The 13,778-nt window shown below is 35.4% G+C and overlaps 1 protein-coding gene across 1 annotated transcript in view; it reads right to left on the bottom strand.

Annotated features, from left to right (window-relative positions):
* The window catches only part of LOC139524119 (histone-lysine N-methyltransferase 2A-like), a 69,421-nt gene that overhangs the window by 6,588 nt on the left and 49,055 nt on the right, over positions 1–13,778 (bottom strand). Inside the window, exons 27-30 of the mRNA XM_071318694.1 lie at positions 4,663–9,954; positions 3,857–4,075; positions 3,320–3,394; positions 140–273 (exon numbers count right to left, since the gene is read on the bottom strand). Of these exons, the coding sequence (XP_071174795.1) occupies positions 140–273; positions 3,320–3,394; positions 3,857–4,075; positions 4,663–9,954 (5,720 nt within the window). The remainder of the gene's footprint in view (positions 1–139; positions 274–3,319; positions 3,395–3,856; positions 4,076–4,662; positions 9,955–13,778) is intronic.

Genomic DNA, 13,778 nt, shown 5'->3' with positions numbered 1-13,778 from the left:
ACTAAGAACTTTCTCTTAATCTTTTGCTTTATACCTCAAAACAGGAAAAACTATAGAACTATACAATTGTATCAATGTCTACAGCAGGTTACATATATTTATTTCAAAGGACAATTATATTGCTTTAAAGACCTATTACCTCTTCATCCTCAGTGAGAGTATACTGTTGATATCTGAACTTGTAGTTACGACATAACTGTGCTCCATATAACTGTTCTAACAGGTACAGTACAGCATTGTGGTTCACTCCAAACATATTTACTCCATGTACACCTGAAATGGATTTTACAGAGTTACATGATTTTCCTTCGGTCAATATATCTGACGTAACTTTTTGTCAGCGTTGAAAGGCTGATATTTTCATCATATTCCTTCAGATTGATCATTTTTTTTCCATCTTTTAAAACTTCTATCCCTAATAATGGTAAGGTATTTATCTATATTTTTTATATTTCATCACCAGCATATCAATTATATTTGAAAAATAATTTTTTTTCCCCGACGTAGTCAGTATAGTTTCGGTTTGTGCCTTTTGAACTTAAGGACGCTTAACTATGGCAACAGAATACACATGCTCGAAAATCCTTTCTGTGATTGGACAAAATGCTGTCATGGTGGGTGATTTGGTTGTGTTTGAAAAAACGTGAACTATATCGTGAGGGCTATTCCAGTAAAAATTATCCAGGGGGGGTGGAACGCCACTTATTTTTTGACCCCCCACCTATGGAAAAGATTAAAAAAATACACCCCCACCTAGAACATGTATTTTCTTCCAAGACCCCCTACCTAGAGAAAAAAAAATAAAAGTTAGCTAGTTTTTTAAAGTATACAAAAATGTTGCATCCTGTCAAATAAATGTAAAATTTGTTGGTTTATCTATTTCAGTGCATCCAAAAAGGGGGGGCCCCCCCTAAATCCGCCTCTGGTCTCAATGGCAATCATACCACATCTTCTTTTTTATACTAGCTATGTTGCTATTAAAATATAAAATGAAACATGTAACAATGTTATGGAGCAGCAGACGACAGATGTAACATGACGGCAATAGCTCACAGTGACCAAAAAAGGGGGGTGCGATTTTAATTATGGCCAATTTTATTTTTAAAACTGTCAATAACATTTTCAGGTACGACATATTCTTCAGGTGGGGAAACTGGTTGACACCAAACATTTGATGTTTCAGAGTTTAGTTTGAGCCATAAAATATTTTTGGTAGGCACAATGTAATTCTTTTTTTTATTTTTTGTATTTCTTATATACATTTTTTTTTTCAATAGGCAAATGTTAAGGTAGATGATATACTCTCCTGTGTAACAAGGCCATATTTTTCCGCAAAAATTAGGCCATTTTTTTCCTTCAATACCACCCACGCAACATGCGCAATAAAAATCTAATTGTCTGTGCCAAATATAAATATTTTTTTATGGACCGCATAGTTTGGATGTCACCCACACATATTTTTTTGTGGGGAGACGGTATACAAGGGAGAGGGTACTTGAAGTTGTTATAAACTGTATGCAATAAAATATTATTTGGGACAAAAATTGCAAAGAATTGGCCAGTCCACCTTATTAAGGACATATTCTTTGCAAGGAAAGAGATTTAAGTACAACAAATTCTGCCATTCCAATTTCAATGAATATACAATAACTTCTTCCAACCACAACAATATTTAAGTTAACCTTTATTTACAATGTTTAAACTGGTACTGTTGCCTTGTTCATGTTCATGTTGGTTTTTTTTACATTAAATTTGGGTCTTCGTCGATACCATACTTATTCCAGACGTTCCGTATCAGAGGACATTTCAGGCAATTCCTCTGCACTTCTTGTATCATTATATCTTCATCACGGTGACAAGAATAACAGTATAGAGTACCATTAATTCATAGAACAAAACAACAAATCGCTGAAGAAGTCATGTTTACAAAATGTCAAAATGAGCCAAAGACCAAAAAATGACAAGGACAGTTAAGCGTCTTTTATGGAGACAAAAACTATATTCCTAAAAAGTCTTTGGGGTTCTTCAATCGAAATAATAGCAAGCTAAACTAAATGAGATTATTATAAGGGCTAAATCTCGTCTGTACTAGCCAAATTTAACAAATTTAAAGTTGTTTATAAAAAAGATATATATCGTGAATGATGGTTAATTACGTTTTTCGGGTTATCAGTTAGACCGCATTGTTTTATTATTACAAAATAGAAAAACACCCGAGACGTGAAATCGCATGGTTCTATTATCATAGGTAAACATCCGAGACGTCCCAAAAATATATAGGTGCTCCTATTATTGGAGGAACATTACACAGTTGTGTACACACACATGGCGGCATGGAACACGATCGGAAATTCATTTGACGATATCTAAACGTTTCGAAACGAAGTGAAAACTATCGTGCGCCACGTGGGCGCTTACATTTGTCACTGTATGCGCCATTTCTTGTCAATATGCGCTATAGGCGCAGGGGGCACGTCCTTCCCTATCACTGGTTTGACAAGAACACAAACGGACGCTTAAAATTAGTGGTCTGCCAACTTTATTTGCAGTCGGATGACCTTTTCAGGAGAATCTTCCTTCATAACAGGGGGAACAATATGTTTAACCTATCATTCAGAAACCCCCCACCAACAGAAATGAATTTAAATCGGGACCACCAACCTCCAGAATACAATTATGTTGATAACCCCCCACCTATGGAAAAAAATATCATCGGCGTTCCGCCCCTCCTAGGTAAATTTTACTGGAATAGCCCTGATGGAAAGCAAGTGAAAAACTATAAACATTTGAACTAGATCTTACAAAGATTTATATTTTTATTAAAATAATTGTTTCTCCAATAGCTCTTTGCATCCGTGACAGCTGTTTATTCGGGACAATTATATAATGTTTAATGTAAACTTTGTTGTACGAATGTACACGACTTTTAGAACGCACCTACGCATGTGAGATTTCCGCGGGGTTTTGGTGAATGTAAACAGAAAGATACGAGGACCGAGAATACTGAACACAAACATAGAAAAAGTTATTTAAATGGTATCTTTGTGCTTCTGAAGGTTATCGAAATGATAGTTTTAAACATATACCGGTACTCAAATTTAAATATGTTGGATACCTTTTTTAAAGATAGTTCTTGTTTTAAATATTTGTGTAAAAAGTCAAGGACATAAGCATATAAAATTTAATGCATTGTAAAATAAAGTATCCATTTCCTTCCCAAATACTGGAAAAGACCAAACATTTTCCTTAACCAATGCACAACTTAGTAAATGGTACAGAAATCATGTTATCATGTACAAACATATCAAACCTTACTTACTTGCACAAGATAAATGTTTCAACCTTGCAGTCGTTCTAGCATCCTGTACTCTTTCTGTAACTTGCTGCCAAGCTTCTGAAAAACGAAAATGCAAATTGCTTTGAACAGATGATAAAAATTGAACTTGCATGAAGAGTTTCCAAGTTTTATAAAAAATTGAGAATGGAAATAGGGGATGTATCAAAGAGACAACAATCTGATCAGAGCAGAAAAAAGTGTAAGACCACCAATGGGTCTTCAGCACACCGAGAACAATCTCACACCTAGAGTTGGCCGTCAGCTTTAAATATAAGAAAATGTGGTAGGAGTGCCAGTGAGACAACTTTCCATCCAAGTAACAACTTGTAGAAGTAAGAGGTCAAAGTACGATCTTAAACACGGAGCCAACAGTCTAATCTGTATAAAAAAAGAGAAACAAGAACCACTTATAAACCATTTCAACAAACGATTATTACTGAACATTAGATTTCTGATGTTCATTTTAAAATTTAAAGCCACAGTCATGTTTACTCTTCAACAGTCAATCTTTTTACTAACCTTCCATGGTTTCTGCTTTACAACTGAATCCATCATCACTGGTGATCTCAAACATAAGGTGGGCTCCATCTTTATCTTTCCTCTCAGCCTTTTCCTGAACTCGCTGTTGGTGTTCCATAAAGCTAGACATTGAGGATTCTGTCACTTCCTCTTCCAAGGCTGGCTGAGGCAAGGATGTCACCTCTTTTGGACCATGGATAATAGGATGGGCGGATCTTCCTGCAAATTATATTGTAGAGAATAAGTATTTATGTAAGAAGAAAACATATTTCGTCCAGTGATAGATTAAAAGTTCATTAAACCATAAAAGTACATTCAGAAAAAAATAAAATCGGTTGAGAAGACAAATAATTGAGTTAGTTTGGTCTGAAATGCCTTTCCCAAGTCATAGATATTCTGATTTGCATGATGTTTGAGATTTCGATTTTGCCACTTGATATTTCAAGGGACTTTCCATTCTAAATTTTCTTGGAGTTTGGTATTTTTGTAATTTTACGTGTATTCATTATTGGTATTTCATCAGCATGTGAAACAGGAAAATGTTTGCATATGGCAAATTTTGAAGGACATCCACAAAAATATTCTGATACACAGTAAATGTATGCAAGGGTTTAATTTTCTTATGGTTATTCCAGGAAAACATGTATGAGTGTTTTGGAAGCCACAATATTTTTTTTTCTGTGTGAATTAACAGGGATGAAGTCATTCTATTACAATTCAAATATAAACTTTGAGTAGAGTATTAAACACAATTTGTCCATATTGCCTCATACATTTTTTCTTGGTGTATATGTTATTCAACTTACCTCCTGCATGTGGTTTGCTGATGTTAGACTTTCTAGGTGTTTTCTTCTTCAAATTTTTATCCTTGGGTTTTCTCCCTCTTCGTTTGAAGTATTCATGACCAGTTTGTGTAGTCTGCTGCATGCTGTCGGACATCTTTGGTTTAGGGGATCCATCTTTCACCAATTTTCTCATATAAACTTTAGACAGTAGGCCTTGAACAGTCCCATTCTTCTCTTGGTAGGTTGATATCATAGGCTTTTTGAAAGAATTTCCTGACAAGTTGATTGGATTGATGGCAGGTCTTTTGCGATTCACAATCATTGGCTTAACCAATGTCTTTTTCTGAATGGTACCATCAGGTTTTTTCACAAATGAGGTCATGACCTTGGGTTGCACTGATATGGAAGATATTGGTCTGTCTGGTAATGGTAACCTTCTAATCAGCTCCTGCATATTTCTAGGCAATATTGAATTTTTAGAATAGCTATGATGATTTAAGTTTCTCTGCCTGCTTAAGAGAGATGACAATACTTGGTTTGATTTTGAAGGAGAGACCTCATTAGAAGATAGTTTTGATACTAGGTGACTATCCAAAGCATCTTTAATGGCAGATGAAATTGTCATTTGTTTGCCTGAAGAATCAGGAACATTTCCTGGTGCTTTCCATGGAGTGAACTGATCATTTTGGGACATTGGTACTATAGGTTGTATTGCTGGAACTCTTGGTAGCTGGTTGTTCGCACCACTCGTATTCACGGGACTTGAATTGGTCGAGGGAACACGGTGTGCCGATACTGTGACAGAATATGTTCCACTCTGAATCTGACCGCCGCCCAGTTTGTTCAACAATGCTGTATGATCCTGAAGGACTGTTGGATCTGTAGTCAAGGCAACCGGTTTGCCATCCACAAATATGCGTACAATAGTGTTGGGTTTGGCACCCCCTTGTTTCTGTTGAGGTAGAACTAAAGGCAATGTTGACTGGGGGAGACTTACTGGAGATGTTGATGGTGGACGACTTACTGCTAGTGATGAAGATGGACGATTAAGTTGGCTAAGTGGTGATGGCTGCAGACTATCAGGAGATGATGATGCTGATTGAATGGATACTTTTGGTATAATTAATTTAGACTGAAGACCTGCTTCCATCAACTGTGTCAAAGGAATAAGTTTACTATTAGCTGGTGGTTTTTTCACGTGGTCAGTTACAAGAGTTGTTGGCCTTTGTTGGTTTTGTGGAAGGTTATATATAGGAGTTTGCTTAATTCCACACTGACCTACACTGTGGTATGAACCAGGTGATAAATCTGGTGTCCTTGATAATACAGGACTTTTATTTGGTGTAGATACAGGAGTTATTGGACTTTGGTTCTGTGGTTGCGTGGGTAAGTTAAATACTGGAGTATGCTGACCAGAACTGCTGTATGAACCTGATGGAGTTGTGACTGGACTCGGAATAGCTGGTGTATTTATTTGAGAAGTCTGCTGTGTTTCAGGTGTTTTTCCATTGTTAGCAGACTCATTCAATATCATTTGTTGCAGAACCTGTCTCTGATGAATTGGTCCTGCTGCCATTGATGTTTCCATAATCATTCTGTTAATGTGCAGATTCATGTCAAAGGGAGCTGGAACTGGTCTCTCAGCACTTACATGTGATATGTCCATCTGTGCCGACATAGCTTGTGTTAATGGTATTATAGCTGGGGTTGATCTACTATGCATTTGCTGTATTTGTTGTATGGCATGTGGCATGTTCTGTTGAAGTTGTTGGAATGCTGTCAGTGAATGTGCTGGATTACTGACTAAATTAGGATTATGGATACCAATTAATGAGGGTGTCATCAAGGGAGGAGGTCCTCTAACAGATGGCTGCTGAGACTGACCAAACTCTGTCGCAGGTTTTATTGCATTGTAAGAACCACCATTTCCAATATTTAACTTTGGTGGAGAACCCTTGTTTAGCAACTGGAAAATGTTCCTTTCATCAGTAGAATGCCCTGAGGAATGACGAGACCTTGGTGAACTGGTACCTATTCCAACATCTCGACTGTGTTTCAACTCCTCTGAAGCCCTTCTAGCCTGAATTGACTGTTGAGGAGATTCTCTTTTTGTTTCATTCAATGATTTTCTAATTAAGTCATAACGAGGGGCCTGAACATTTGATGGCTTTTCCTTTAATAATTCCTGAAAGGAACTGGCACTTCGCCCAGTTTTTGTGTCAGTCACAGGTTCATTTTTGGGTGGAGTTTTTTCTTTCTGTGCCAAGAACTGAGACAATGCTTTGACTGCAGGAGAAGATTTCAAAGAGGCAACATTACTTTCATCTTCAAATGATTTTCTCGGTGTCTTCTCACGTCTCCTTATTACTTTATTATATTTGGGTTTTGCTTCTCTCACAGGTTGATCATCGTCATCATCATCAATAACAAGAGGTCTTGCAGCAGAACCTAACATTTCAGATACAGTCTTGACAGATGAACTTTGGTCATCTTTACAATGGGAATTGTCAACAGAAACAGATGGAGTTTCAGTTGGCAATACATTTTTCTGTTCAGAATCTTTCACTTCTGGCGGCATTACATCCTTAGTTTCAATGACTTCTTTCTCAGGCTTTGCTTCAGTTGTGTCCATAACATACTCCTCGTCAAGGATTTCTTGTTTGATCTCTTTATCTAAAGCATCCTCTATTTCAGATATATCTTCGCTTTTCATGTCCTGATCTGAGAGAGTTGTAGTATCTGAATTTATTTCTGATTTTCCATCAACCTCTGTATCCAATGTATTTTCAACTTCAGCTTTAGTTTCAATTTTGTTGTCAACCTTACTACATATATCTGACTTAGTATCAGAATCACTTTGGACATCTTTATTGCTGCAGATTTCCTCAGATTTGCTGTCAGTTTCACTTTCTATTTCTTGTTTATTCTTAATTTCTTTCTCATCACTTTTTCTTACTTCTGTGCTATCAAACATGTCACTTTTATCGTCTTCTTTGTCATCTTTACTGCTAATCTTGTCCTCCTTTTCATCACAAACTTCTTCTTTTGATTCAGAATGATCATGCTTCTCTAGATCAACCTCTATATCAGATTTAAAACCTAAAGGCTTCTTCCTTGGTCTACCTCTTTTGCGGTTTATTTGTTTTTCCAGACTAGCTAATTTCTCCATGTTTTCTAACTCTTGATCATTAGCCGACTTGTCTAAATCTTTAGAAGACGATGAAGCACTGCTAACTCTTCTCTTAGAAACAGATTTCATGTTCATAGACTCTGAATCGGTAAAGTGACGTCTCCTTTGAGTCTGAGCTGATGATTTACGAGACATTAATTGCAAAGATCGTCTGGAAATTTTAGAGGAACTGAGTAGACTCTGTTTTGTATTGTAATTGAGGCTTGTTTTCTTGAACAAATATTGCCTTGCATAAGGATTATCAGACACTTCTGAGCTGTCAAGGTGCCTTTTGGTTGCTATTAATCCATCACTTTTGGATCTCTGATGTTTCCTGTACTTGTCTCTAATGTTACTAATTTTAGACTGAACTAAAGATGACTTTGGGGGACGTCCTCTACCTCTAGGTGTAGACTGTTCAGACAACGGTGTACTGTCATTTGAACATTCACTTTTTTCTGTACTCTCCGACAGTTTGTGTAAAGGAGGTCTGCCTCTCTTTCTCTTTTCAGTGTCTTGTTCTGGACATGACAATTCTAGACTTTGCTGTGATGAACCCGACTTTATTTCAGGTGTTTTATGTAAAGGAGGTCTTCCCCTCTTTCTCTTTTCCTTATTTGCATCTGTAGTTAACTCTTCACTCTCCTGCATTGAATCTGAAAGTTCTTCTGTCTGTTCATCATCTTGAGGAGTAACAGCAACTTTTGGAGGTCTTCCTCTTCCTCTTTTAATCACTGTAGATGTGGTTAACTCTTCACTCTCCTGCATTGGATCTGAAAGTTCTTCAGACTGTTTGTCATCTAGAGGAGGAACAGCAACTTTTGGAGGTCTTCCTCTTCCTCTTTTAATCGCTGTAGTCCTTGAGGGGTTCTCTTTCAGATTAGAACTGGATGTCTTTAGTGGAATACTGCATCGTGATGGTGATAAGCGATCCAGTACGACTTTTGGAGACATGTTAAATCTTTGACCAGGCCTGCCAGGTTTCTTAGTGATCAATTTTCGTTCTTGTTCATCAACCTGACTAACGACAGTCTGTGCGATAGTTGTTCCTCTCATTGGGTATCGTCCTTCCCTAGAAGAAGGCTCCGGCTCGTCTTCCTCGTCTGTAGTACTACTAATATCAAAATCACAGCTACTAACATGTGTGTTATAACTCTCTTTTGTTCTATAATGTCGTTTACATGTTGGACATTTGAATGGCCCTTCTTCCCCTGGAGTGCTCTTCGCCAGACTCTCAGCTTTAATCTTTTCACTTAATTTGTCATGCAAAGGTTTCTCTTCCATCTGTGCTTCTTCATCACTGAATATTTGTCTGTGCCGTAATGGATAAGATTTTCGAGGCTGTTTCTCTCGCTTTGGTGAAGGGGTCCTTTCTAATCCTAATCCTTTGAGTATTTCCGTCTTTTGCTTTTCATTTTCGTCAGATTCAACAGATAAATTTAGAACTTCAAATACATTACGATCCTTTGATGGTGCACACTGGTGTGTATCTGTACTTTCAAGCTGAGGTCTACTTTCATTTTTGACATTTTCAACCTCATCTTCAGAACTTAATGAGATAACTTCTTTTATAGGAGAATCTACCTTAGGAATAAAATCACCAGTTTCTTCATGCAGTATATATGTCTCAGAGTTTCTCATAGCAAAATTTTTTGGTGGTTCATAAATGTCTTCTTTCAAGTCTACATTTGATGTACTGGTTTTTAATTTTTCATTTTCTGATACCATGTCTACACTATCAGTTTTCTGACCATCATCTATCTTCAACATTCTCTTAGCATTTTCTGTATCTTCTACGGAAACATTTAACTGTTCTTTCATTGGACTTTCTATGGTGAGAACTGGCATTAGTTCCACATCATCAATATTCTCTAGTGAACTCTCCTCTGAAGAACTATCAACTTTTTCTAGGATGGGACAATCTTTTTTTACTGCTTTATTCATCTTAGCATCTGTCACCATGACTTCTTCATCATCAGAAGCCAAATCTGTATTTGTCTGACATCCTATTTCACTTGACACAAAAGAAATACTTCCACTTTTCTCAGTTTCTGTATGACCGATGTCTTGTAACTCCTGACTGGTGACTTGTGAACCATTATCCTGTTCACTGCATGTCAAACCAGTTACAGGTTCTCCTTTTTCTGAAAAATAAAAAAACAACTGCTTTAATCTAAACATATTATACCCCAAGTATTCTGCCATTAAATATTAGATCACACTATTCAGGGACAAGTTGAAAAAAGTCGCTTTTCCCTGACCATCAAAAGCAATGTCTAGTCACCCGGGTATTTAATAAGTCCCTTTCATCATCATTTTTATGAGGTTGATGAAACAAAGTAAAAGCATTAACTTGGTATACTGCTCATGTTTTTTTTTTCTCCATTGGAACAACTTTTATGCAAGTAAATTGAAGTATTTACTTTCCCTACGTCACTTGTATCAATTTGAATTGGTTTACAATTTGTTGTCAGGCCTATTATAGCTTGGTATGTGTTTGCTCATTGTAGAAGGCTGTACAAGTCAGTAACAAGGTTATTTGCTAACATTTACATCATTTGGTCTCTGTTGGATAGTGGTCTCTTTCACAATCATACCACATCTCTTTTATCTTATATACATGCCTTTACATAGCTAAAGCAGAAGTACAAGCCTAATAGAGGGAAATATCCATTCAACAAGCATTAATACTAATAATAAAAGACAGTTGGATTGGTGATTGCTTTTCACTGCATCAGCAAAATTTTCTTAGTATCTATTATCAAGTACAAGATTGATATCTTTAAACAATATCTATAGGCATAGTTTAACATGTATATATAATATTAAAACAAAGCAAGCAAGCTAACTAAAGTCTTGCTCTACATGCTGTAGGAAATTAGCTGTAATATTAAAACTATCATGATTATGTAACAAGAAAAAATTACATTCTTTAGAGGATTATAGGACCAAATAAAACTAACCTTTTCAAGATATAATAATTTTCAGATTTACTTTTTATCACGGTCATAATTGTACTATTTATTACATTGTATATTGAACTAAATACTGTGGATTCATTAATATTCGTTGGATACCAATTTTCGTGGTTTTCGTGGGTACAGGTGAACCACGAATTCAAAAGTTGAACGAATTACAAATTCTCTACAGTGATATTGTTGTCTTTTTTCAAAACTACCTCTACCGTTTTTTATTGGGAAAAATGCATATTTTTTATTGAAATTGGGAAATATTATTCTAAACACATCTCTGATTTTTTGCTGACCTTTGCTGTCTTTTTTGCACTGTTTTTTCATGTATATTTTGGTTGTCAGACATTTTCAATCTGGTAGGTACTTTTCGGAGAGGGGAAAGAAACAGCAGCAATGATGGTACTTAATGCATTGAAAACCACATGTGTTACAAACACCATGATGATTCTGATCAGAAAACCGGATCTCAAAAGTGCTTTATAATATCAAAATAATAACATGAATACGATATTTACAAACATTACTACCAATGCCAATTACTGTTTGGGGAAAATGTAGACCTTTTTGGGAGGAATTTTAAGCCATTTTTTTTAGTAATTGGGAATTTTCTCTAGGGGAAAAGGCCGAATTTCGGCTATTAATTGAGGCAAACAATATCACTGCTCTATAGGCTTTATATACAGAGATTGGCAAAACCACGAAAATGCTGGTTTTCCTCAATCCACAGTATAAAGTAAAAACACAAAAATACTGAACTCAGAGGAAAATTCAAAAAGGAAAATCAAAAATCAAAAGGCAAAATCAAAAGTCCAAACACATCAAACAAATGGATAACAACTGTCATATTCCTGACTTGGTACAGGCATTTTCTAATGTAGAAAATGGTGGATTGAACCTGGTTTTATAGCTAGCTAAACCTCTCACTTGTATGACAGTCGCATCAAATTCCATTACATTGTCAACGATGCATGAACAAAACAAACATACTCAAAGAGTAAAAATGTCAAAAATAGGGGTACAACAGTCAATATTGTGTTATCATCTTAATATCACTACATAAACAACAAATGTAACAAAGTAGCACAAAAAGGCATACATCAAATTTAACATTCTCATTTTGCTTTTCTTATACGGCTGAATTTATCTATGTAAAGTCTACCCATAAATGAAAGAAGGTTTTCATTAGGCCTAAAAAAAAAAGATATGTGTTTCCAGTAACATCATTTTGAAAAATAGGGTCGGTAGGTCGGAATTCTTTTTTTTTTTTTTTTTTTTTTTTTTTATCATCGTAAATGAAATCCGGAAAATTATCATGGTTTTTCCAAGTCCGGATCCGTAATTAGTTTCAAAAACCGGAAGTGTGCCATTTGCAATGTTTTTGAAGCACGATGTGCAAATTTCTTGGATTTTAACCTGTTTGGAATACCTTTAGACATTAATAAAATGTTTTACTGGTTTTCTATGCAAGTAGAAGCAAGAGAGAAAAAATATTATGTCATCTATCAGAAGCCTGTGTCAAAAACGGGGTCGGTTGATACAATTTTTTTTTTTTTTTTTGAAGATCCAATAAAAAAGTTAGGGTCGGGGCTAAAAAACAGGGTCGGTCGGGTTACCGGAAACATCGATCTTTTTTTTCTCGGCCTTACTGGTGTAAAATTGCGCGTTTGAAATTCGCACAGGTAGACATAAAAATAATTTTGTCGTATGACGGCATACATAAATGCAGACTCACGTAAAGTAGATATAACAAAAAACAGACTTACAGTAAAAATAATAAATAAAATAATGGTGTGGTTCAAAGTATGACGGGACACATAAGTACAGTTTCACGTCAAATACGGCTGAATTTATCTATGTAAAGTCTACCCATATATGATAGAAGGTTTTCATTACTGGTGTAAAATTGCGCATTTGAAATTCGCACAGGTAGACATAAAAATAATTTTGTCGTATGACGGCATACATAAATGCAGACTCACCTAAAGTAGATATAACAAAAAACAGACTTACAGTAAAAATAATAAATAAAATAATGGTGTGGTTCAAAGTATGACGGGACACATAAGTACAGTTTCACGTCAAATATGGCTGAATTTATCTATGTAAAGTCTACCCATATATGATAGAAGGTTTTCATTACTGGTGTAAAATTGCGCGTTTGAAATTCGCACAGGTAGACATAAAAATAATTTTGTCGTATGACGGCATACATAAATGCAGACTCACGTAAAGTAGATATAACAAAACCCAGATTTAACAGTAAAAGTAATAATAATAAATAAAATAATGGTGTGGTTCAAAGTATGACGGGATACATAAGTACAGTTTCACGTCAAATGTATATCATAAAAAACAGACTAAACAGAAAAAGTAGTCTTATTGAATAAAATAGTTTAGTCATTCATAGTATGTCAAAATCCTTAAGTAAAAGTAATATCAATAAATGAAATAATTTTGCCGTTCAAAGTATGTGGTTTTACGTAACCACAGAGTCACTTCAAATGAATATCTAAAAAAGGCATATAAAAGAATACTATAATACGTAATTAAGATGATAACAAACGTCAGTACGCAAAATCTATACTTCAAGACCATCTTGTATTATTTGTGAAGTTGATACGGAATATTTATCAACAAGTTCTGGGTATCTTCCGATGAACTTTTTTTAGAAAAAGGACGAGACGTTCTTTGACATACCCCTGGTTCATCAATTTTGAGTATGAGATAATACTGTTATGTATTGTATTGCTGCATGGTTTGTGTTTAAATAAAAATGTGTACAAAATTTTTAAGGTCTTAATTAGAACAGCAAACAAACATTTGACAAATGAACCAATGCAAACAGGAAAAAGGGGAATTTTTACTACTTTCACAATTTCATAGTCACTGTAATTTGCCCACATGCAGTTTCCTAAATGATAAACAGGGTTATTTTGGGTGATATCTTATTAGTGGTTTATATACTATTAAAGTAAAGTTGAATATTAAATAATATT

This window comes from Mytilus edulis, chromosome 5 (genome assembly GCF_963676685.1).
Source record: "Mytilus edulis chromosome 5, xbMytEdul2.2, whole genome shotgun sequence".
Classification (NCBI taxonomy): Eukaryota; Metazoa; Mollusca; class Bivalvia; order Mytilida; family Mytilidae; genus Mytilus; species Mytilus edulis.
Note: the sequence above shows the minus strand (reverse complement) of the source record. Positions and strands in the feature narration are given on the sequence as shown.